We start from the raw sequence: 26,798 nt of genomic DNA, 5'->3' as shown, positions 1-26,798 counted from the left end.
CAGCTTTGAAAAATTATTTTTCAAAATTAAAAATTTTAATTTTTGTCATAAAAGGATCGAAATGTTTGAAAGTGTTATAGATAAAGACAACTATATTCACGGTATCTAGAAAAAAAACTATTTTTGGTATATATACTTTTAGGATTTTTCCTTCCTCATATTCTATATGTCTGTACATTTTTTATACATACAAATAAGTGTATAAAAATGGGATTGTTTTGTAATCTACTTTTGTCTCTTAATATACTATTATGGACATTGTTTATAAAATATGTCTTTGTCAACATATTCACATATTTTCTTCAAAGAAATTCTAGATGCATGACTGACAGGTCAACAGGAAACATTTATAATTTGACTCCCATAAACATCAAATAAGATAATTTACTAATCTATACCTTTACTAATTCCATATTTTATCAATCTTTGTAATTTTTGTCACTCTGATAGGCAATATAAACTTGCATTCTTTGTTAGTGAGAGACTGAACCCTTTTTTCATACATTTAGTATTCATTTTAGATTTCTCCTTTTGTGACAACTGATGGTTCACATCCTTCCACCTATTTCTACTATAGTATTTTTCTTATTAATTTGTTAAGAATTTACATATTAGGAATATTAAAACTTTGTCATCTATTTTGAAAATATTCTTTACTACTCTGTCTTTAAAATTTTGGGGGGACAGTATTTACTTTTGCCACACATATTGATCTTTTTCTTGCTTTGTTTGGTTTTGTACTTAATAGACCTTTTTACACCTCAAAATACAGGATTATTCATTAAATTTTTCCTCTATTACTTTTTACGGTCTTTAACAAGTTTAATCAGTATTTTTTATCAAGTAAGTTGTTTCCCTACTTATGTTTAAATAGTTTTAAACATCTATCTGAATCTACTTAAACATCTGTTTAAATCTATCCTATTCACTAGTCTGTCTGCTAGCATACTAGACTCAAACTGTTATAAATACTGTAGCTTTTTATGCTTTAATATGTGATATAGGAAGATATCAAATTGTTAGGGAGAATTATGGGAACAATTAACAAACTGGAAAGAAAATTAAGTTTTCAAAATGAAAATTTAATTATCCTAAAGAAGTAGGAGCTTATTTGAGATAAAATAGAAACATTAGACCCAATAACTACTCACAGGATATTACAGAAATGATTCCAAAACAGGACCAGTTACACTCTTCTGAAACTAAAAATTTATCCTTTAATGAAAAACCCATACTGTCCTCTTTACTTCTGTATTTGTATACTAAAATTAGTGAGAAAAACAGGTCAGAATATGGTTTAAATAGTAAGTGACTGATATTTTAAATATAAATAATTCATATTCTGAATCCAATAAAAATGCTAGGCAAAAAAAGAAAAAAATTAGGATAAAGGTTATTAAGTCAGAAGGCTATTTGGAATTTTATATTTTACTAGAGGTCCGGTGCATGAAATTCATGCACTCGGGGTGGGGGTGGGTGGGGGGGGGGGAGTCCCCTTAGCCTGGCCTGTGCCTTCTTGTAGTCAGACATTCTTAGTGCTGCCGTGGAGGCGGGCTCCCGCCACCACCGCTTGTCAGCCGTGAGCCCAGCTTCTGGCTGAACGGCGCTCCCCATGTGGGAACACACTGACCACCAGGGGGCAGCTCCTACATTGAGCTTCTGCCCCCTGGTGGTCAGTGCATGTCATAGTGACTGGTCGTTCTGCTGTTCAGTCTATTTGCGTATTAGCCTTTTATTATATAGGATTACAGTTTGGTATGATTTTCTATCTCTAAAGTTTTCTTTAAAATGAGCTGCAGAATCTTTAGATTGACAAAAAATAACATTCTAAAACGAGAATTTAAAACCAGGAAGGTAACTATGTAAATCACAAATTTAGAGTTTAAAAGGGATAAAATAATATATGAAACTACTTTAAAAAGTATAAAATTACATGTAACAATAAAGCTAATTTATTATGAAGGAGAATTGGAAAAGAAAAATTCATTAATGTGGTATTCATGTCTTTGAAAATTTGGAAATAAAATATTTGAAATATTGGGCTAATTATAATAGGTTTCTGGTAGGGAAACACTATATTACCATGTTGCATTCAGTTTTCATTCAAGTATTTGATACTATACTTTAGTTTACAAAAGAAAAATTCAAAATCCCCAAATAATTATACCAATGTTAAAAGTTCAGGGAAAAAGGAAAAATCAATCACCTATGCCAACATGTGCTTCTTGTATCATGCTTACATCATTAGCACCATCACCAACAGCCAACGTTATAGGTTTCTCAGGTGAGATTTTTATCAGTCTTATTACCTGAAAGACATACAACTAATCAATCACGGTAAAATTTTAATTTCTTATATTTATAGAAAGTCATTTATCAGAAATGACTCTGTTGAAGGAAGTAGAAAAAAATTAATTTTATATTAGACAATAATATTCTCTATGGTTCATTTTTTGAGGGATGTCTCTCTTTCCATTACGATGTTAGAAATGTCTTTCAGAATGACATTGCAGAACAGTATTATCTTACATACACAGGCCATGGACATGGGCAAATAAGGGTAGTGAAGACCTAGGGGGATGGGTAGGGGCTGGGAAGAAAAGGGTAAAGGGGGATAAAGTCAAGGGAGATATCCGGAATACTTTCAATAATAAAAAAATATTTAAAAAAAAACAAAAAGCAAAAAAACACACACAATATTATCTTGGATTTTATTATGGGAAGCAAAAATCTTTAAATACAGTTTACCTTTGTAAAAAGCTTAATAACTGTGTAAAAAGTAATAACTATTTGAACTTTATTAGGCAAAGATAATTATTTTCAAAAATTTAAAAAGCAATCAAAATTAAATTCAATGAAATTTTAAAAAATGTTTCTTTGAAATTCTTGAATGTACTTTTATAAAGAACCTAGATGTTAGCTCTGTTTGGTCTCCAGTTTTAGTCTCCACAGACTGAGGGGACATGTGTTATAATAATATAGGCATTATAAGAAAGTTCCATGAAGCCAAAAACTATTGAATGCCTAATTTATTAGATCTATATGTGAAACAACCAGTGTTTAGATGTACATTTCAAATGATACTATTTGTGAAGGATACAGTCTAAGACCTCAAATTACAAATTTGGAGTTATAAAAAATATTTGTATAGGCTTTCACATAGAATCATAGCTGAAATTTAAATATTTTTGTATATAACTTAATATCACAATTGGCTTTTCAACTTCTTACTAAAGTTCTATTACTTAATAGCCATTTTAAATAAAGAGAATTATCATTTCACAATAATGCAAGAATAAGCAGAGATCAATAGAACCACTGAAGTCTTATAGGCTCCCTCAGTTGGTAAGTAACTAAACTGTGAAATTTTAGTTGTCACAGCTTAAATTTGTGTCTCAGGAAAAATCACAAATTGCTACCCATCACAGACTTCCTAGGTTATTTATTATGAATAGCTGAAATTTCTACAATGACTCTGAAAATTCCAAGTCTAAAAATGTACATGGTTAAAATTCATAATATGAGAAATGACTGACCCACAGTTAAGATTCATATACTGCATACCACCAAATAGACCTAGTTAAGTCATTAACCTTAAAGAATACTTTTAGATCTACGTATCTTTAATTGAACTTTTTATAACACAAACATACCTTAGCTTTCTGCAGTGGTGCCATACGACAGCATAACACAGCTGAGCAATTTCTGCAAACATCCATAAATAGTTTTTCATGCTCCCTGAGCGCAAGAGATAGACTGGTCCCATCCACCACCAGCCCATGCTGAATCACATGATCCTCTGTAATTCTAAAACAGAAAATAATTATGTCCTCTGAAGATACTTTGAAGTCATATTATTTACACGCGCTTAGTAAACAAAAGATTCTTACTGAAAGATGGACCATTCATCTATAGACTTTATTATTACAAAACTGACATGTCAGGGAACAAACTAAATTGTATTACCTTGAAGTTAAGATTAAGTAGAACTGAGAGTGACTGATATGATGAATAAAACAGATGATATTCAATTTTACAATGTACTGATATGTAGACACAGTAACTATATTTTCTAAACGTGAACTGTAACATATAATCTCAGTATATTCTCCAAAATTGTGAGTATACAGTCTTACAAAAATAAAAACATTGTTATATTTAGTAAATCCTAATTTAAAAAAATTAAATAAAAACATTCAGAAAAAATCATGAGCTAAATTATGTGTAAGTAGGAAACGAAGGGATGAAGGAATCATAACTGTTCTTGATATTAATTCCTACAATGGACTGTGACATGAGATATTACTATGGTGAAACATGGATAACACTTCCCTTGTGGGCATATGCTATATGAGTACTACTCATGGTATGATTACTGGCAGCTGGGCAAATTATTTGTTGCCAGAAAGAGATAAGAAGCTTGCATCAGTATCTAAATCAACTACATTACTGACCACACTATTAGGTTCCACTGTTTCTCCCCACTCCCATTTTGTAAAGATTTTCTTGGTAAAAGAAGCAATACACAGATTTACATTCTGGTGCAAGCATTGTATTTATTATTCAGAGACACTTTAATATATTGTTGAAGGCCAGCACTCAAAGTAGCATTGCGCTGCATCTAATTTGATAAAATAATCAACACTTCACTGTGATAAGTGTGGTATTAGCTCTAGCCAGTTTGGCTCAGTGAATAGCAAGTCGGCCTGCAGACTGAAGAGTCCTGGGTTTGATTCCAGGCAAGGGCACATGCCCAGGTTGTGCTCGATCCCCAGAAGGGGGTGTGGAGGAGGCAGCCGATCAATGATTCTCTCATCATTGATGTTTCTCTCTCTCCCTTCCTCTCTGAAATCAATAAGAATATGTTTTTTAAAAAGTGTGATATTAAAAGTCCATTTTTCTTGTTTGGAGATAATGAGTAAATAATGATAGTTAAAATATAGTAAGCCCTGGCTGGTTGGCTCTGTTGGTTGGAGCATCGTCCTGTAAACCAAAAGGTTGCAGGTTCGATTCCTGGTCAGGACAAAAAATAGGTTGCAGGTTCAATTGTACGGGAAGCAACCAATCGATGTTTCTCTCACAACGATGCTTCTCTCTCTCTCTCAAAACCAATGGAAACATATCCTCAGGTGAGGTTTGTAAATAAAAAGTAAAATGTCAGATGGCAGTATGTGTGGCACTCAAGATACTATTGAGTTGCTGTAACTTGAAGTGTATCAAGCAGCAGTGAAAAATGATAAAAATGCTTCATAAGGTCTGTTGTAAATACTCAGCTGTGTTGCTATAGTGCAAAAGCCTTCACTGATGACATGTAAATGAATGAAGGTGGTTGTGTTCCAACAAAATTTTATTCACAGGCATCAAAATATGAATTTTATATAATTTTCACAACATGAAATATTATTCTTTGGATTCTTTTTCATCCATCAAATAATATAAAAATTATTTTGGGCTCATGGGCATTAAAAAACTGGCAGTGGGCCACAGTTTACTTACCCCTCAACTATCTGATTCAGATAATTATATTCTTACCTTCTGGCAAGCTGCCTCAATTGTTCAGCACATTCGTTGTCTGATTTCTGGTTTATAAGTTCAAGGATATTCATGGTTCTATGAAAATGTCCACATGATAAACTCACACTAACAGCAGTTTCATGTTTATCTCCAGTAAGTACCCATACTTTGATACCAGCCATTCTCAATGCTTCGATAGTTTCTCGAACTTTATCTTGCAGTCTGAAAATAAATGAAACAAAATTAGCAGTAGAAAATACTTTTCTGATTGTATTTTAAATATAAATCACAGAGTATAAGTAAGGTAAATTCTGGACTTCTTGACCTAAGAATGTTATAGTAACATTCAGTTCAGTGATAAAACTGAATTTTTCCCCCCATTAGGGAAGAGACAAGAATGACTAAATCAGTGATCATCTATTTAACATAAAATCTACAAACATGTCAAACTCTTGGCCGATGGGCCACATGCCTCATTTATTACAAACTCATATTTTAAGAATATATTTTCAAAGTTGATTTTTATAGTACCAATTAAGTATATGGCCTACATAAACTATTTTATTAGAAAGTCTTAAGTTTCACTATAAGATTTTTCTCTTTTTTTGATAAGGAAATCTCTGATATCAGCAGTTCAAAAATTAGACTGTGGACAATAAAGGACTATATAACCTCAGGTGAGTCTCAGAAATTTCATGAGGACAACTGAAAAGTAAATGAAAACCTAGGGTTGTTTTTTTCTTTTGTTTGTTTGTTTTTTTAATGCAAACACACATAGATCTAAGCTAAGAGGTCGAGAAAAATATAAGGATTAATTTGTAGAATTCAACTTAATTCACAGATTTCAATTTAACTCAAGAAACTGTGAAACACATATTGAGAGTGGTGCTGGAAACAAAGACAAAGAATAAATGGACCTCAAGAAATTCACAGGCGAATAAAGAACAAAGTCATTAAACAAATAATCCTATCTAATAAAAGCATAGGTGGCATCACGCAACGTCATCACAAGATGGCCACCACGACGTCGTCACAAGATGGCCGGCAGGGGAGGGCAGTTGGAGGGGACCAGGCCTGCAGGGGAGGGCAGTTGGGGGGACCAGGCCTGCAGGGGAGGGCAGTTGGGGGGGGACCAGGCCTGCAGGGGAGGGCAGTTGGGGGGGACCAGGCCTGCAGGGGAGGGCAGTTGGGGGGGACCAGGCCTGCAGGGGAGGGCAGTTGGGGGGACCAGGCCTGCAGGGGAGGGCAGTTGGGGGGGGACCAGGCCTGCAGGGGAGGGCAGTTGGGGGGGACCAGGCCTGCAGAGGAGGGCAATTGGGGGTGATCAGACCGGCAGGAGAGGGCAGTTGGGGGTAATCAGGCCTGCAGGGGAGGGCAGTTGGGGGTAATCAGGCCTGCAGGGGAGGGCAGTTGGGGGTAATCAGGCCAGCAGGGGAGCGGTTAGGGGGTGATCAGGCTGGCAGGCAGAAGCAGTTAGAGGCAATGAGGCAGGTAAGCGGTTAGGAGCCAGCAGTCCCGGATTGTGAGAGGGATGTCCAACTGCCAGTTTTGGCTCGATCCCACAGGGCCTAAACTGGCATTGGACATCCCCTCCCACAAGGGGTCGCAAATTGGAGAGGGTGCAGGCCAGGCTGAGGGACACCGCCCCCACCCCCCCCCCCCGCACGAATTTCATGCACAGGGCCTCTAGTTGTAATATACTGCCACAAGGACAATGCAGATCTACAAAACATGGAGACTTAACAAAAAGAGCTTTTTAAATTCTTTTAGAAGTATGGAAAGGTTTAGTGGAATGAAGTAATACTTGAACTTTCCTATTTAATAAAGAGGGAATATGCAAATTGACCATCACACCATCATAAAAATGGCAACACCCAGTCCCCTCAGCCCTGCTGGAGTCCAACAGTCCTTTCAGCCCAGCCAGGGAGGGGGCACGGCAGGCACACGGTGTGGCCGGACCTGCCCTCAGCCCTCCAGCCGCCCAGGGCCAGTGCGAGGCGCTGCCCTGCCAACTAGGGCTGCCCGAGGTTCAAGTAACCAGGGCCGGCAGGGGTGTGATGGGGGGATCGTCTTCCCCTGATCTCCAGGTCGCCTCCCGTCCCTGACGGCTCCCAGACTGTGAGAGGGGGCAGGCTGGGCTGCGGGACCTCCCCTCCAGTGCATGATAAATAGGTATTCACAAATGGGTAAGAGTATAATCAGGTAGAAGGCATAGCCTTGCCAAGGAACAAAGCCACAAAATAGAACAGTGTTAACTACACTTGTTGTTCAGAGAACTACGGACAGTTCGGTACTACGGAAGTATAAAGTGGAAGGACACAGTAGTGGCAGGTGAGGCTGGAGAATTAAGTAGGTGCTTAACGTCTTTGTATGGCACATACTGCAGAGTATCCTAAAAATTTAGGTCTATGGGCAAAATTATACATAGCTGTATTTTTTTCAACTATTTCAGATACCTTGCTAGAAGAAAATTATACACACTGATGGGATAAAAGGCTTTAATTGCTGATTTTGATTTTAAATATATTAATTACAGGATGTTAATAAATGAAATTTATGTCATAAATTAGGAACACTTGGCCAAAAAAATTCTTGAATGAGAAAAATGATATTGCCTATTTATCTGATACTTGCCTGTCTTCTACTGCCGTAGCTCCAAGTAATATCAGGTCTTTCTCTATGAATTGGAAGGCATTTGCCAATTTCTCTTCCCGTTGCTGCAAGGCAGTCCTGGCTTCAAATAGGCGTCTATTTATTACCTCATACTCTTTAGATGTCAACTGTCTATAGGCCATGCACAGAGTTCTTAGCCCTTTCTAACACAGAAAAATTAAAGACAGAAATTAAACAAAAATAACTAATGGGGAATTAAGAAGTCACTGAAATAAAACTGAGGACCCCAATACAAAAAATCAATTACAAATAATTTAAAAAGTACTATCATCTAGTGACAGAAAATAAATGAAATGACAAAAAAGTCCTAGTGACCTGAGTTATGGAACACTTATTATCATAACTCTTTCAATTTCTAAGGAGTTCTTAATAAGTTGCTCAAAACAATTAAGAAATTGTATATTAGAGAATAGATACAATCATAAGATTATCTTATCTGTGGTTTTAAAACTGTTTTACCTGGAAAGCCAGAAAGTTCCATAATGGTACCTTCATGATTATCAAGAGAGAGGCAGCCCCAGGTTCTACTTTTCTGTTTTAACCATTACAAACCCACTTTTCCCTACTTCGTAAGAAATTTTTTAAGCAAAGGGACTATCATTTCCTGAGGGTTTATGGCAGGGGTGGGGAACGTCCAGGCCATAAAAGGTCTGGCCCTGCCAAAGCCTTAGGGGTGAGTTAATTAAATGTTTGACCAAATATAGCAGGCTAATTTTTAAGTTGATAATTTTGTATGGCCCACGAATTATGTTATAAATATGTAAGTGGCCCTTGCCAAAAAAAAGTTCCCCACTCCTGGTTTTATGGCATGACAAACTTGCAATTCAAATAAATAAGTCTGTAAGGTGGCCATTATCAAACAACCAATACTTTCTAGAGCCACTAAATGATTTAAAATTGTATCAGTACATCTTCACTGGTGAACTGGAATTACATAGAATTTTAAAATGTACATGCTTGATTTTCTGATCCTACTGGGTTCAAATTTTTCTTATGGTATTAGTATTTGAAAGTTGGTATATAAATTTACAAGCTTATAAGAGTTCCTTTTCTTGCTATATAATTTCCTCAGAAAAACCCAAAGTAAATGTTCTAATTACAGAACTTGGAAAGGCAGATTTTAAAATACTATATGATACTATTTAGCATATTTCTAAATATTGGCATTTGTTGATTTGCAAATGACCCACACATATAAATAAATGCTTCTGTTAAAATAACATTTAAAGGACTATGAGATTTATTAACAAATGAACTTAATTAGTTTACTCTATAACAAACATTTATTGAGTTTCAACTATGTGCCAGCACTGTTCTGAATACTGATATGATAGTAAGGTAAAACAATATCTTTGTTCTCATGGATGTTACAGTGTGGTAAATGAACCATCATAAACAATTAGGGAACAGTAATGGGAAAAAAGAAACCCTAAGTAAAGGAGGCAGTTGAGCAGAGATGAGTACATTTACAGAAAAGCCGGAATGAGAGATCATGAGGTCCTAATACTGAGAGAACTGCTTAAAAAATTTTCTATTCGCATAATTTGTGGCACTTTGTTTCTGTAAGATTCTCCTACATTATTTCATTGAAAGACATAATTCATATACCATAAAATTCACTCCTTTAAAGAGGCTAATTCATTAATTTTTAGTTAATTCAGAGTTGTGTAATTATTTTAGCATTTAATTCCAGAATCTTTTCATCACACCCAAGGGAATTCCACATCCATTAGCAGACACTACACTTCCTCCTCTTCAACTGTGGCAATCACTATAAATTTGCTTATTTTGGATCTTTCATATAAATGGACTCTGTGGCCTTTTGTGACTAACTTCTTTCCCTCAGCATAATCTTTTCAAGGTTGATGCATGTTGTGGCATATATTAGTACTTCATTTCTTTCAGTGGCCAAATAGTCCATTATATAAATATGACATATTATTTAATCCATTCATCAGTTGATGGACATTTGGATGTTTACATTTTTTGGCTATTAGAAGTACTGCTGCTGAGAACAGTTGTGTACAAGTTTCTGGTAGACATGTTGTCACTTTTCTAGGGCAGTGGTTGGCAAACTGCGGCTTGCGAGCCAAATGCGGCTCTTTGGCCCCTTGAGTGTGGCTCTTCCATAAAGTAACGACTTCTGCACATGGGCCACGAAGTTTCAATCGCACTGTATGTGCATGCCCGCACGTATTTTGTGGAAGAGCCACACTCAAGGGCCCAAAGAGCCGCATGTGGCTCGCGAGCTGCAGTTTGCCGACCACTGCTCTAGGGTGTATGCCTAGGAGTGAAATTGCTGTATCATTTAGTATACTCCATGTTCTATGAAAAACTGCCAAACTATTTTCTAAAGTGGCTATATCATTTATATTCCCACCAGTGTATGAGGGTCCCAATTTCTCCACATCCTTGGGATTTCCCCTGTATTTTTTTAGTAACCCTCCCCACTTTTTAATATAGTAATCTGAGTGGTCCTTGCTGCTAAAAGTACCCTGATTATAATAGGTTCAAACACAAGACACATTTTAACAGGTTAAAAGTCAACTTTTAACTAAAGAACATGGACCAACACATAATTCTATAATTTTTGATAAATTAATCCCCAAATCTTTCAAATATATATATAGGTGTGTGTGTGTATGTGTGTGTATATATATATATATATATATGATATATAGGTATATATACATATCTTTCAGATTTTTTAAATCATGGAAATTTGCACTCACCAAAGCAAATTCATCTACATGAATTCTTGTTTTTTCTATTTCACCGCCTATACATGTAGGGAGAATTGATGACTCAGCTCCTTTAGCAAATAAAAACTTCTCACCTAAAAAGAAAAATGAGTTATCAAGCTCTTAATATTAGATAAATAAAAATTGATAAAAGTTCAGGTTGGTTACCTGAAGGTGCCTGAACAATTACACTCATTCTCCTACGATCTGAATCAAATTCCAGAATATGAAGCAGTTTGTACCTAATAGGGAAAAAAAAAAGACCAAACTTTACTTTTTGAATAATATCAAGTAAATATTTAGAAAGAGTACCTATTAAAGATAAAAACAATTAATTTAGAACAAGAAATTAACCTCAACTACATTTTCAAGATGACTGGTTATGAGTTATTACTAGCAAAAGAAGATACAAATAGAAGGAATTAACATTTATTGAGCACTTACCAAATGCCATGCACTTTACATATCGTATGTGCTTTAAGACCTATGAGAACCAAGGGAGGTAGGTCTTATCTCTTTTTACAAATGAGGACTATTAAACACAGAAAGATTAAGTCATTTGCCTAATGTCAAATAAGTTTGTGAATGGAATCCAAATCTGCCCATAGCTCCATGTCCTTCTCACTAAAAAATGTAATTGAGTCTCTTCTTTTCTGCCCAAACACACCTAAGAAATACACTCACTCACATGAATAACAGAGGCTCATTATAGCAGTGATTCTGAACCTGGGACAGAATACATGTATATAGGTGGGGGAACAAATGCCTCTCTAAGGAGCAGTAAAAAAATTTGCATGGATGGGTCAGGTGTAGGCTAAAAAGTCTTCTGGATGAATATATACAACTAGAGGCCCACTGCATGAAATTCATGGGGGGGGGGGGGTGGGAGGAGTGTCCCTCAGCCCAGCCTGTGCCCTCTCCCAATCCAGGACCCCTCACGTAGGGTCCCTAGGCCTGGCTGGCGATCAGGGCCTATCAGAGCTTTCCTTCCCCTGGCTACCGGCAGCTAGCCCTGCCCCTGCCACTGCTTGCCATCTGAGCAGCGCTGCTCCTATTCCACTTCCTCCCCCCCCGCCCCCCCACCGGTTGCCTCCCTCTGTGGGCAATAGGCATGGGGTGCGATCGCTTAGGTGGCCTGGGCCTCATTCTGCGGGAGATAGCTGGCCGTCCCCACATACCCACCACAACATCACTGGCCGGTGGCCTGGGCTGCCCTCTCTGGGGAGATAGATTGCCCTGTAGAGTAAGGTCCTGCCCACCTGCCACAGTGCTTTCAGCCAGGTGGCCTGGGCCTCCCTCTGTCGGGGGATCAATTGTGGGGCTCTGCCATCAATGGCTCCTCAGAGGGAGGCCCCGCCCACCCGGCCGGGGCTCTGTGACCCATTGCCACACAGAGGGACGCCCTGACCACCTGCCCCAGCGCTGCTGGGTATCCTGGGCCTCCCTCTTTGGGGAGATCGTGGGGTGATGATGGCCCCTGACCAACTGCATCGCACCTGCCTTGGCTGGCCTGGTGCCGGTGCGTGTCATAGCGTGGTTGTACGGAAGGCTGCCCAGATGGTCGATTTGCATATTACGCTTTTATTATTATAGATGATGTACATATGCAATGCCTTGCCCATATGAAAGATAAACACTGATTGTAATGATGGTTTCTAAGTTGATAGAATGAGCCAGACAGGCTCCCACATGAAAGCAGCCAAAGAAAAAGCTCTACTTAGTTTGGAAAAGCATAGTCTAAAAACGCACAGCCAGAGTTGAGATGACTGGAACTCATAAAATCAGGCAAGATTTGACTATAGTAAGAATGGGCCTAATTTATCATACAGAGGAAATAAGATAGCTGTTCTTTAATGTTTAAAAGGTAAAGTCATAGAAAATACAAGAAAGTTTTTCTTTATCAGTAAGAAACTTACAAAAATCATTACCCTAGGAATGTGTAAAAATAAATATAAATAAATTCAAGAACCATTAAGCTAAAATAGGGAAGATTCAAAGCAGAATATTGTTATTACTGTGATGAAATACAATGTAATAATATCATTTTAGAGCAGGGTCAGTAAACTTTTTCTGTAAAGGGCCAGATAGTAAATATTTTAGGCGTTGTATACATATATGGTCTATGTTAGATATTCTTTCTTATTTTTTTTTAAACAATCCCTTAAAAATGTAATGTAGTTTATGGGCTGTACAAAAACAGGCTGTAGGCCACAAATTACCTAAATCTGTTCTATACTAAATGCTTGATATATAGAAAATTACAATAAAGAAAATAATTACCGTTCCAGTTTTCCAAGTATTTTAACTTCCATAGTTTCTTCATAATTGCCAATAAATACAACGCCAATCCTAGGATTAAAATGAGAAAAAAATATAAAACTTAGGGAATGATATTTCATGTTTCACAATATATTATAACTTAGCTTGAATAAAAATATTTAAAATACAAGTTTAAGATGGATTTTAAAATATTTCCTCTTAATATAGCACTATTTTTAAGAACTTGAAGGATCAGAGTAGGTCCAAAACAATACACATGTATTCTCACAGATTATATTATTCATATTAACCAGATTTTTAGAGATCACATCAAAATATGACTCTATTGCAAACTTAGCAATTAATGACACATTTCAAATTCTCATTAAAAAAACTAAAATAAATGTCTACCTCTATGTGTTTATGAATTTTGTCTGACAATTCAAATACTAGTGTTTTCACATTTTTTATTTAAAAAGTTTTTTTCTGATGATTTGGAAATCAGATTAACCTACCTTGCAGCAGCTTCCACTAAAGCCTTTTCATCTGGTGAAGATGCATAGTACTCCAACTGTGAGGGTGCAAGGCTGGCTTGCCAGGGACCATCACCAATGCCATCAGTCTGAACATTGCTAATCTGTACAGTGTGACAGAGACTGACTGCTTTAAAGAAGAGATCGTGTTCTTTAATCTGTAAATACATAATTAATATTCACACTATCAATACCAATCCCAAATAACATTTAGAAAACCAGAAACAGAATTCTAAAAAATGCAAATAAATACAGTTCATATTTTGGTAACCTAAGATCTAGAATAATAATGCTACAATTTTGAATTGCCTAAATAACAGCTCGTTGCTTCTAACTTTAAAGAGTAAAATGTCACATTTGCTTATGACCCGTCAACTTTTTAAGAGGCATAACCAAATTGCAAGTAAAGGTGAAACTTCTCTTGTGGAAGAAGTGAGGTCTCAGAAAGTATTAAATAAATTTAAGCTCTGTCTCAGCAAAGTCTTCTTTACTCAAAGGCGGTAGGCTTTCCTTAGCTTAGTTCCATTTACAAACACATATTAAGTGACTGTAAATTCTCAGTATTAAACCAAAGGATATATATTTCAAATACATATTTCTTGCCCCACTAATACAAGGAGAACTATTTCAAATGAAACTCCTATTTATTAATTTAAAAATTGCTTACTAGTTCAGTTTCATTTTCAGGACTTGTTCCAAAAGAACTGGATGTAAGATGGGGTAAGTTGTTAAGATGGGAAAAGCTACTAAGATAACTTAAGTTTCCATCTGAAGAGTCTGGTGTTGGTCCTTCGGATACAAGTCTACCATTGATTTCTTGGTATTTTATGCCATTAATTGAACATTCCCGAAACTGCATCTCGTTTTCTGTCAGTGTGCCAGTTTTATCTGTAAACACATACTCCACCTAGAGATAGAAAAAACAACAAAAAGAAACACACAACCTTTGTGTTCACAGTCCTACATTAAACAAGAAAAGTTGGCCTCTGTCTCAAGTCAAGTCTGCCTATTAAAGCTGATATATTGATGCTGATTCTGATAATCCATTAAATAATTAAAGATGCCATGGAAACAAAACAGGGTAACAGAAAACATTTTAAAATATATACATTTTGAAGTTTGTGGCATCTGTATGTGCATGTTCATCTGTGGAGTTGAATGTAGTATTAGTACTTCTTTTTATCTCCTGGATGTTTTTCAGTAGGACTCATGATGATCTCTGAGCACTGACTGGGTAGCTCATTTGGTTAAAGTATTGTTGTGATACGTTAAAGTTGTGGGTTCAATTTCCGGTCAGAGGATATACAAGAATCAACCAGTGAATACATAAATGAATGGAACAACAAATCAATGTTTCTCTCTCTCTCATCAATAAAAAATAAATAGACTGATCTATGAGCAGGGATGGAAGGCATGCTTACTAGTAATGAACCTAGACTGTGAAAGGGAATCTGGTTCAGGAGAACTGGTATAGAGCTGGAAACAGAAACACAAAATGATAGCAACACAAAAAATGAGAGGTAGAAAGTTGTCTAAAATAGACAGACAGAGGAAATAGAAACTGAGGGCACGAAACAAATCAGTAAAAAGGAGAAATGTTTAAAAACATCTTTTAAAAAGTAAATAAGACAAATAATTTTATTACTCTTTGAGACTAATTCTAGAAAACTAACCCTAAAAGAAGGTAGGTCCATAAAGAGAAGATTGAAATACTCAATTCTTGATACAACTAGAATTATGATGAGAATCTGCTTATTGCAATGATAACTTGAGAAAGAAGGCATTTGAAACAGGAGGTAGCTATCACAAAGGGAAAAAAACTATAGACCCCTTATAAAAATAGACACAAATCAAATCCAGAAACATATAAAAAGGATTAGATACCATGACCATGTGAAATTTATCTTTGGAATGAAAGATTGTTTCAACATATAAAACTCAATCAGTGAAACCCACCATAATAATAAATCGCACTTGATCTTTATTCTAATAATAAAATAGTTATCTCGATAGATGTAGAAAAAGCATTTGACAAAATCCAATACTCTTTCATGATTAAAAAAACACTCAAGAAATTAGGAATAAAAGCATACTCCTCAACCTGATAAAATGTATCTACCAATACCCATGTAACATCTTACTTAATGGAGAAAGACTAAATGCTTTCCCTCCAAGTTCAGGAATAAAACAAAGATGTCTGCTCTTGCCACTTTTATTCAACACTGTACTGAAGGTCTAATTGGGACAATTGGGCAACAAAAAAGAAAAGGTATTTATTTGGAAAAGAAGAGGTAAAACTATCTCCACTGCAGATAACACAACCTTGTATATAGGTCATGGAATCCACTGAAAAAAACTACTAGAACTAGCAAGTGAGTTCAGCAAAATTGCAGAATAAAAAGATCAATATATAACAAGGGAGGCAGAATTAAAGTTGGAACAAAATTGTTTTGACTAAGACATAAAGATACATGAGAAACTATACCTCAAAGTTCATTATTTTGGAAATAGTAAAGGTAAACAGAATAATTAAGTAACATACCCCATCATATACTAGTAACTAGCAAATGGTGAAACCAGAAATAAAAGATAATATACTTTACCATTGCTATGTGATATTAAACGTTGCCCAGTATCTATAGCAAATGTTGAAATGTAATTTAAAGAAGGATATCTTAGGAGGTGTCACTTATTTAAAAAAAAATAATATATATATATATATATATATATATATATATATATATATATATATATATATATATATGTATTTATTGATTTCAGAGAGGAAGGGAGAGGGAACATCAATGATGACAGAGAATCATTAATAGGCTGCCTCCTGCAACCTGAGCATATTAGTATGCCTTGACCGGGAATTGAACTGTGACCTCCTGGTTCACAGGCCGACGCTCAACCACTGAGCCACACTGCCTGGGTGAGATGTCATTTATTTATTCAAGTTAATAAAAAACTTTTAGACTAGGAAGAATGAGAATGAAGTATTAAACAAATATGATGATATAAAATACATTACCAGTCAAACAAATAACAGCTTTAAAATTGAAAAATAGAAAACAAAATTCGATGTGGAGCAAAGTAGGGCTATTTTTGGTAAAAGCCTTCTAATGTTTTCTGTTTTATTAGTCTTTGCACATGTATTGTTTTGATTAAAATAACAAGTCAGGAAAACAAATTAAAAGGGTCATTACCTGTCCAAGCTCTTCATTCAGATCAGAAGTATTGACTTGAGCTTTCTGACCTGATTCTTCATGATAGAGATCAAGATCCCAACCAATAAAAAATGATCCAAGAAATTTCTGCATTTCGACTGTCACATATAATGAAATTGGAATGATGAAATTGTAGAGTACCAAAAAAGCAAGGAAGTCTGAAATAAATCTCAGAATCTAGAGGGAAAAATGATTATTTGATATGTGAAAATATAAAACTATGTTCAGTATTACTGCAGAAAGTTATCAGAAAGTTTCAAGTCCAAACAGACCATTAACTATATTTTGAAGCAGAATAGTCTCATGGACTAAAATTCATTTATTGAGTTGTCTTTTTAACACATTTCCTTGGTAGTTTTATTGCTCATTAGATTCTCAAACAAAGTAAAAGAAAAAATTCGTTACATTCAAATTACTTGTTACTTTTCAGAAGCCACCAAAAACCTGGTGTGTCTAAAACTGCTTTTGGCAAAATTTTAATTATAACCTCTGGAATATGCTTACCATTCTACTTTTACTCTTCAAAATTACAGTTAACTAAAAATTGAGTGTAGTTTTTAAAAATTATGAAATTGCTAGCCTGGAACTGCTAGAATTTAAAACTCTTAAATTACAGGTTACACAGAAATAGCCTACTTCAATGGCATAGTAGTACCACATTTAACATGCATTCTGTGAAAGGTCCTGAAAATATGTTCCTGAGATTATCTGCTTTGTGGTCTCTTGAGATCCAAATTTGTATTCCAGTATTTGTATTTTAATCTAAAGTGAAATTTGGAGAACAATTATTTACCCATATTGTAGGTTAAATTCTCTTGGTAGTCCATATTTAATCAGTTTAAAACTTTATATGACATAAACTGTGTTCTTAACTTCATTCTATCAATAGACTGACAATAAGATTCCTTGAATTATTCTGGCAGAATTGAAAATAAACCAACTTACTCTTTATTTCACTTGTAACATACAGAAATAAAAAACTGAATTTGTAGTATTCAAGTGGATGCCAATACAGATGACTTAAATTTTTGTGATCTCTTGTAACTATTCAAATCACGACATAGAAAATGTAACTGTTCATGTCCTAAAGTGTAAAAAGTATACCAATACATACAGGCTGGCTACCCTTCATTTGCAATGTCGTTTGTTTTTATTTTTTCATCTACTGTGATTCTTTTATTTCAATTACAGTTTAATTTCAATATTTTGTGTTGGTTTCAAGTGTGCAATGTCAATTTGTCATCCTTCAATAGTAATGGTTTTAGGAAGGTCAGAATGGTCACTCCTATCAGAAGTTTCCTTTACAGCAGCAGAGTCAAGAACAGAATAAAATACCTTACTGCTATTTCTCTGATGTTCTGTTTTTTGGTTATACCAAGGTTCATCCCATTTTTCTTCAGTTTGCCATGTGTATTTCAAGATAGTACTGATGATGGCTTCAGAAATAAGGATTATTAGATAAATTATCAAAAATGTATTCATTGACCTGAAATGAGAAAAAGAGAATATAAAACATATCAATTATGTGCTACTATTCACTTTAGATTACAATATAAATACTGGAATACAAATTTGGATCTTAAGAGACCACAAAGCAGATAATCACAGGAACGTATTTTCAGTACCTTTCACAGAATACATGTTAAATGTGTTATTGCTATGCCACTGAAGTAGGGTATTCCTGTATAATGCTGATACTAAATAAGATATTAAAATATATGATATTATGGTAGCTATTTAAAGCAGTGGACCACTGGTGGTCCGTGAGGTCCGAAAGGTTGGTGACCTCACTGATTTAAAGGACACAGTCTTTGTTTTTAAGAAATGACCATTCAACAGAATCTATACCAGCAATAAAATAACCAACACATCTATATCTATAATAATAAAAGGGTAATATTATAAAAGGGTAATATGCTAGTTAGACCAGACCTCTTCCGGACGTCATTCTGGACGTCCTTCCTGACGAAGCCGGGACTGGAGGGAAGCCAGCCTGGGTCCCAGGTGCCTGCGAGCAGCCCAAAGGAAGCAGCACGGGTCCCGGGTGCCAGAGGGAAGCCGGTGCCGGCAGCCAGGGGGAAGGAAGGCCTACTCTTGCATGAATTTTCGTGCATCGGGCCTCTAGTAAGATTATAAGCCTATTTATAGTTATGTTATTGTTCAAAACACTAATACTACATGATAGCCTTGGCCAGCTGTTTTGGTCTAAGTAATTATTTTAGGATTATTTTATATTTTCAGTACTTAGGTAATTTTAAGTGTAAACATAACTAACACATCCACTAATTTGTCTAATCTTTATAAAAACTCTGTGAGGACCAAAGCCCAAAAATCATTCTGTAAATTTCCCAAATTCACACAAGTCAGGAATTGACTTTAGATCCCTCTTCTTTTTACTGGACTAGCTTAATATTACAATATTTCACTAGACAAGACTAATATTAGGTCTTTGTTTATTTTATCAGCATTTTCTGATTTTCAGCATTCAGATCCTGTATGTATTTTGTTAGATGTACATCTAGATATTTCATTTTTGGGAATGATTGCAAATAGTATAGTTTTTAATTTCAGTTTCTATTATTGGTGTTTCTTTTCTAATGTTAGTATTTAGTGCTGTGACAGTTAATTTTATGTGCCAACTTGACTGGGCTAACTAAGAGAAGCCCATATTGCTGGTAAAACACCATGTATGAGTGTGTCTGTGATGGTGTTTCTGGAAGAGATTAGTATTTGATTCAGTAGACTTAAAGAGGTATGCTCTCACCAAGGTAGGCAGGCATCATCTAATCCATTGAGGGCCCAAATGGATCAAAAAAGGTGAAGGTAGGGTGAATTCTCTCTCTTTTAGCTGGGCTAGCAGAGCTCATGGTTCTCAGGGATATGGATTCCAGGTAATACCCACTGCCCCGTGGTTCTCTGGCCTTTGACTCAGACTGAATGACACCATCGACTTTCCTAGTTCTCCAGCTTCAGAAGGCAGGTTGTTGGGCCTCATGGCCTACACAAATACTTTGTGAAGTATTTATTTTCAATTCTGTCAGAATTCAAGGAATCTTACTGTCAGTCTGTCGATGGTATGAAGTTAATAACACAATTTACAATTTAAGTCATATAAAGTCTTAAACAGATAAACCAGGTTAGCCAATTCCTATAATAAATTTCCTATTTATAACCTACTACTTCTGTTTCGTTTTAGTTGCATCCTACAAAATTTAACACACTGTATTTTCCCTACTTCTAGGTATTTTTAAAAATGTTCTTTGAGATTTCCTCTTTGATCCATAGATTATTTAGAAGTAAGAGATCCAGTTGCTTCATATCCTTGCTAAAACTTGGAACTTTTAGTCTTTTTAATTTTCAGCATTTCCAGTGTGTTCTGGTATCACTTTGTAGTTTTAGTTTGTATCTCTCTCATAATTAAATATTGATGAACAATTTTTATGTGCTTATTGGCCATTTGTGTATTTTCTTTGTGAAGTATCTGTTCCAGTCTTTTACGCATTTTTTTCATTGGGCTGTTTTTTTTTTTTAATGGATTTATAGGAGCTTTCTATGTATTATTATATATTCTAGATACAAGTCCTTTATCACATATACTAGAAGCCCAGCACTTGAAATCATGCAGCCCCGCCCACCTGTGCCGGTCTTTGGTCATTACTGTGTTAGGGCCACAGGCCTTTTATAATATAGATGTTTTGAGAATACTGTCTTCCAAAACAATATGCTTGCTCCTTTTCTTAAATGAACAGTCTGATGAGCAAAACTTTTAAAATTCATGGAAGTTTATCAATTTTTTATTTTTAGAATGGCTATTGTCATCAAGGTAAGTAAAAACAAGTGTTGAATGGAGAGATTGTGGAGAAAAAAAACCATCGTTCACTACTGGTGGGAATGCAAACTGTACAGCAGCTAGAGAAAACATTGTGGCAGTTCCTCAAAAAATTAAGAATAGAGTTACCATATGACTCAGCAATCCTTCTTCTGGGTATCTACCCAAAAAATTTGAAAACATGTATTCACAAAATATATGCATCCCGTCTTTTCATTGCAGTATTATTCACAGTGGCCAAGACACAACCAAAATGTCCTTCAGAAATAGATGATTGGACAAAGAAGATGGTGTACATATATACAATGTAATATTACTCAGCCATAAGAAAAGATGAGATACTGCCATTTGCAACAACATGAATGAACCTGAGATTATCATGCTAAGTGAAATAAGTCAGTCAGAAAAAGCTAAGAACCATATGATCTCACTCATATGGGATATAAAACTGAAACTCATCGACACAAACAACAGTACGGTGGTTACCAGAGCACTTTTTCTACTGAGTACAAGATACATTTTCTTAACGTCTGCTTATTTTTGATTGCATAGTGTATCCTTTTAAGTTCCTCAAAGAGTGTGGATTTTAATTTTAGCAGGAAGTTAACTTGGCTAGGTTCAAATACCAAACACTATCTCCACTGCAACAGGCAACAGCAAAATTCTCTGCTCAGATCTTTCAGCTTGCTGGTACATACCGTTACTGTTTCATTGTCAAGCCCACTGGGGTCTCCTCTGCACATGTATAGTTCTGATAGTCAGCCAAGAATATGGAAATAATTTATGTGCAGGTTTAGAGCTCTTGAGGATTTAAAAAATAATAAATAAGTAAGTTTAAAAATATGTTTATTAGAAACATATTTAGTATTAACTTACTAAGAAACTGCCACACTGTTTTCCACAGCAGTTGCAACATTTACACTCCTACCAGCAATGTATAAGGGTTCCAATTTCTCCACATCCTTACCAACATTTGTTACTTTCCATTTTTAAAAAAAGTATATGGACTTCTTTATCAGAAAGCCTAATATCAATGATTTCACAATTTGCCCCTGCTGTGTGTGTTAGCCTTTTGCAGTCCATGAATTTGAGAGTGCCCTCAGGAAAAAAGCTACATTCTTAAATTTTCTCCTTGTTGATACTGTCTTTCAAGAGTACATTCTTTGCCAGTTTCTGTCTTTTTTTGGGCCACTCTCCAGAGCTTTAAAATTATTGTGTGTTTTTTTAAATATTTTGTCCAGATTTTACCACTGTTATCTGCAGGAGGGTTAGTTTGATCAAGTGTTTCCATTATTACCAAATAATATTTATTTTAAAGTCATAATTTGGCATCTACTATATGCCAAACATTGTGCAAAATGCTACATGTATACAAAAATATAAGAAATCATCCCTATCCTCAAGGATATCATCCTGTGTTGATTTGACATTATATAGGGATCAAATATACTTTTATACACAAAAAAATTATACATAATGATTATATACACATCCACAGTCATATTTATATGCAAATAAATGAAAAGTTTTCTTACTTTTCTACTGTGGATCGCTTTTGTGACTTGCTCTTGTAATTTAATGCCATCTTTGTTTCCATTCCGGTATATACAGCAACACCTGCAAAACCAAACAAAACAAAATAGTACTTTAAAATAATGCCCTAGTATGTTTCACAAGAAAAATGTACTCACCAGCATGAAAGCATCTAGGAAAATGCATTGTCTGACAGCTGTTACAATCTGACTTTCCTTTCTTTGAATTTTATAAAGGCTTTCTGATACTCATTTTAGGGAACTCTAATTACTCAACTTACTGGATGAGGAAGGCATGGAGGCTCTGTTTCTGAGTTATAACTGAGATATAAGAATGAGATACTATCTCAGTTGAAATTGATAGAGAAAAAGGATTTGGGAAAACACTATAGATAGAGCAAACAGTGTTAACAAAGACAGAAATGAAAAAGTACTTCCTGTTCGGATGGAACAATAGATTGTGATCAGAGTTTGAAAACCCCTGAATGCCAGAATCTGGACCCCTAGACATAATTTCATAAGCAGTGGAGCGATAATATGAAAATCTATCAGGGTAAATAAACACAAGGAATGGGCTATTTAAAAAAATTCGTGCCCATGTGAATGACTCTGAAATTAGCGAGAATGACAGTAATAATGGGATTAAAACTGGGGGTGAATGAAATTAGGTAAAACCAGCCTTATAAAATACTTTGTTGGAATTAGACCTTGGTTTGAATGCAAGCTCTGCCACTTACTAGTTCTACGTCCTTGGGGAAGTTATTTAATCTCTGAATCTTAATTTCTCCACCTTTAGAGTGGAAAAATATCCTTTATAATAGAAGGCCAATATACAAATTGTCCCCTCGACCAGGAGTTTGACCGGGAGTTCGACCAGGGGGTGGGGCCGGCTGGACAACCACCCTGATCGCCCCCGCCTCCCCTACCCCCGATCAGGGGCAGGGCCAGCCGGACCCCACCTGTGCTCAAATTCGTGCACCGGGCCTCTAGTACCTCATAAAATTGTTGTGCGGTTTGTATGACAAGTTAGCAAAATGCCTAGAAACAGATAATCAATAAATGTTTACACCCATGCCTAAATAGTGAGATTTGAGAAGCAGTGTAGGATTCATTATGCCCTCTTCCTAAAGATTTGTCCTGGAATTTTCACCATTAAAATTATTCCATAAAGGCAGAACTTATAACTCAAATGGCACCAAAATCATAGAAATCAGCCAGAATTATACAATAGAGAGAAGTGGTACTGAGGCAAACAATAGCAGACCCATCCTAAAGGCATTCAAATACACATCTTTCAAGAGCGTGAAAGGTTTTAATGCTAGAGAGATGTTTTAAAATACAGCATTACATGAGAGGGTCTAAAGCTTTGGAAGTTTTCTTTGGCTTTTGCCATCAGAACATTTATTATAGTTTTCTCTTCTTAGATTGTGGTAAAATATAACATACAATTTATCATTTTAATCATTTAAAAATGTACAATTCAGTGGCACTTAGTATATTCACAATATTGTGCTACTATCCTCACTATCTAACTTGAGAACATTTTCATCACTCCCAAAGAAAACCCTGTACCTATTAAGCATCAGTCCCATTCCCCTCCACTACCCAACCCATTAATCTACTTTCTGTCTCTATGAATTTGCCTATTCCAGGTACTTCAAGTAAATGGGATCCTACAATATGTGACATTTGTGTCCAGCTTCTTTCACTCAGCATAATGTTTTCATTTGTTTAATAGTAAATAATTTTCCATTATGTGGATATCCTACATTTTTTAAAAAAATATTCATTAGTTGATGAACATGTGGACAGTTTCTACTCTATGATGATTGTAAATAGTGCTATTATGAACATTCTCATAGAAGTCTTTGTTTGAGGATCTATTTTCAGTTCTTTGGGGTATATATCTAGGAGTAGAACTGTTGGGTCACATGGTAATCCTGAATTTAACTTACTAAGAAACTGCCACACTGTTTTCCACAGCAGTTGCAACATTTACACTCCTACCAGCAATGTATGAGGGTTCCAATTTCTCCACATCCTTACCAACATTTGTTACTTTCCATTTTTAAAAAAAGTATATGGACTTCTTTATCAGAGAGCCCAATACTGAGAGATAAGACAGATGAAAGAAGAGAATGAGGAAGAGGACACACCCCAAAAGCTGTAAACATTCAGTAAATAACAAGCTGGCTAGTATATGAAGGGCCATTTCTGAAGAGGGAAGAACTAGCTGACAGCTAAAGATTATCAATGATTTCACAATTTGCCTAAAATTGACTCAGAGCATAAGTTAATTAATTAACTGATTAATTAATAAATCTTCAATGCAAGAACATTATTTATTCATTCTTTTGATCCAGTCAGTATACGTTTCAACAGTACCTGGTATATAGACATATTAATAAGAATTTGTTGAATGAATGAATGAGTCAGCAGTTTCATTCATCCAATCTAAGAATAATCACAATAGGATTACACAGGTGGTTTACTATACCATAATGCCAGATTATATTGGTTGTCATCCACCATGAATAGAAAGAAGTGCCAGAATTATCTACTTAGCACTCAGTTTCACAAGTATCAACAAAGAAAATATAAGAGTAAGGTTCTAGTCTATTACTCAAAGATAGAGATTAATAACAAAAACTACAACCAAAATTATATTAACACAATCTTTGTAAGAAAATTATCACAGGCAACATGTAACTAAACAACAAGTTACCCAACCAAAAGAACACAAATGCTGTGCTTTTAGAAATACTTCATAAAGTATCAACATGAATCTATAATTAAAAACTTTCAACATATACAAACCAAAAATTTCTTTTGTGTTTTTTAATCTGGCTCCACGAAGCAAGAGACTCTCTGGCCCCAGAGGTCTACGGAAAAACACACAAAAAACCAAAAGCATTAAATATATTAAACATTTAATTAAATTCTAAAACAGCATCTTTAGCAGAAAGTACCTGAGTTATAGTTACAACACTGCTTTTATTTAGAACCAAAATCTTAGCTACTATTTAGGTCAATCATAATGTTAGTTACTATAACAAAAACAACTGCTTTAGCATTTCAGTTACTTTAAGATCGGTGGCTCAGAAATAAGATTATGCTGGTAAATAAACTCATAAATCTACCAGACCAGTTACAAAAATTTTAAACATAAAACACAACAAAATAAAAGATGAAGCAATGATTTTTAAATGTTTAATAGAGGATGAAAATTTTGAGCAAAATTAATAAACAGTTTTCAAAGAAAATAGAGAATTAAAATGCAACGTAAATAAGAACTGTAGCATGATTTGTGTGTAAATGCATAAGCTCTGCACAATTAAAATTACTTTGGTTTATAAAACATTATGTAGTAAGTGAGTTAGTACTTTTTTAGGCAAGATTGACACTACAACTTTACTACTTGCATTGCAAACTTCTTGGAGCTCAGGTCTTCTTGCTGTTTGAATTTCTCTCCATAAAGGAGATATAAAATGAGAAGGAATAACTAGAAAGGAAATTGTACTTTTTTAGTGATAGCAAAATGATAGACTCTGTTATGGATAAGTTAAAAAGCCTTAATTTTGTTGAGATTCCTTATGCTTTTCTGAAATATACATACACAGTCATCCAATTCAAACAGAATTGGAACCAAGATGTCTACAAACCCAAACACTCTAAAAAATCAATGAACCAAGGAGGACCAGGTGTTTGGGACATGGTTAACAAGTATGGTTTTAATATTGAGTCATATTTGGAGCACACTACGTGGATATTCCAAAATCTATTAACCAGAAGCCATAAAACAGCTCCTTTTCACGTGGTACTGGTTTTAACGATGAATAGAAAAACTTTGCACTCACACTGGCATATACAATTGGGATATAATGATAGAAAGGTTTGAATTAAAAGGCAGTTCATCAGCAAACTCTGGTTGCTTCAGCAAAGACCATGGCTAAAGAGTTCATTGAACATGCTCCTGTGTTAATGTTTATTAAAAATGTGAATCAGTGCTGATGCATGATAGTTTTGGTGGCTTGACTTGAGGATTTCATTTTAAGAAATGCTCAACTCTTAGTCAGTGACTTATTTCAAGCAGCCAGTTTAACTGAATATGTCTCCAGAAAAAAGGTGATTTGAATTAGAAGTTCAAGGGACCATTCCAAGATTTATTTTAAATTTGGCTTTATGGTCATGAGTAACAATGTAATCTCATCCTATTAGCAAGTCTTTGAAATGAGCTCAAGTCCTTTCATGCAGCAGCCAGAAATTAACCTTAATATAGAGGGAAAACAAAACAATCAACCAAACAAAAAACCAATCAGAAGAGTAAATAAGAGGTTCTGGATTGGCCACTAAGTACTCTAGTTTGTGTTAAATGATTTTGAAATGAAGAAGTCTGTAACACTTATACTTGTTAAACATTATAGAAAACATTTCTTGTATTCTAGACTTTAAGTAGTGGGTAAGGATTTGAATAAGAATGTTTATGTTTC

At 35.2% G+C, this 26,798-nt stretch overlaps 1 protein-coding gene across 7 annotated transcripts in view; it reads right to left on the bottom strand.

The window, feature by feature from the left end:
* The window catches only part of ATP11B (ATPase phospholipid transporting 11B (putative)), a 110,257-nt gene that overhangs the window by 35,894 nt on the left and 47,565 nt on the right, over nucleotides 1-26,798 (bottom strand). For all 7 annotated transcript variants that reach the window (XM_059687125.1, XM_059687128.1, XM_059687127.1 and 4 more), the window contains 13 exons: nucleotides 25,126-25,190; nucleotides 22,312-22,393; nucleotides 18,283-18,433; nucleotides 16,927-17,124; nucleotides 14,388-14,627; nucleotides 13,703-13,878; nucleotides 13,209-13,277; nucleotides 11,097-11,170; nucleotides 10,920-11,023; nucleotides 8,149-8,330; nucleotides 5,533-5,736; nucleotides 3,654-3,807; nucleotides 2,207-2,309 (listed from right to left, as the gene is read on the bottom strand). In XM_059687125.1, coding sequence (XP_059543108.1) covers nucleotides 2,207-2,309; nucleotides 3,654-3,807; nucleotides 5,533-5,736; nucleotides 8,149-8,330; nucleotides 10,920-11,023; nucleotides 11,097-11,170; nucleotides 13,209-13,277; nucleotides 13,703-13,878; nucleotides 14,388-14,627; nucleotides 16,927-17,124; nucleotides 18,283-18,433; nucleotides 22,312-22,393; nucleotides 25,126-25,190 — 1,802 coding nt within the window. The remainder of the gene's footprint in view (nucleotides 1-2,206; nucleotides 2,310-3,653; nucleotides 3,808-5,532; nucleotides 5,737-8,148; nucleotides 8,331-10,919; nucleotides 11,024-11,096; nucleotides 11,171-13,208; nucleotides 13,278-13,702; nucleotides 13,879-14,387; nucleotides 14,628-16,926; nucleotides 17,125-18,282; nucleotides 18,434-22,311; nucleotides 22,394-25,125; nucleotides 25,191-26,798) is intronic.

The sequence above is a fragment of the Myotis daubentonii genome, chromosome 3 (assembly GCF_963259705.1).
Source record: "Myotis daubentonii chromosome 3, mMyoDau2.1, whole genome shotgun sequence".
NCBI classification, from domain to species: Eukaryota; Metazoa; Chordata; class Mammalia; order Chiroptera; family Vespertilionidae; genus Myotis; species Myotis daubentonii.
This window is presented reverse-complemented; position numbering and strand designations above follow the sequence as displayed.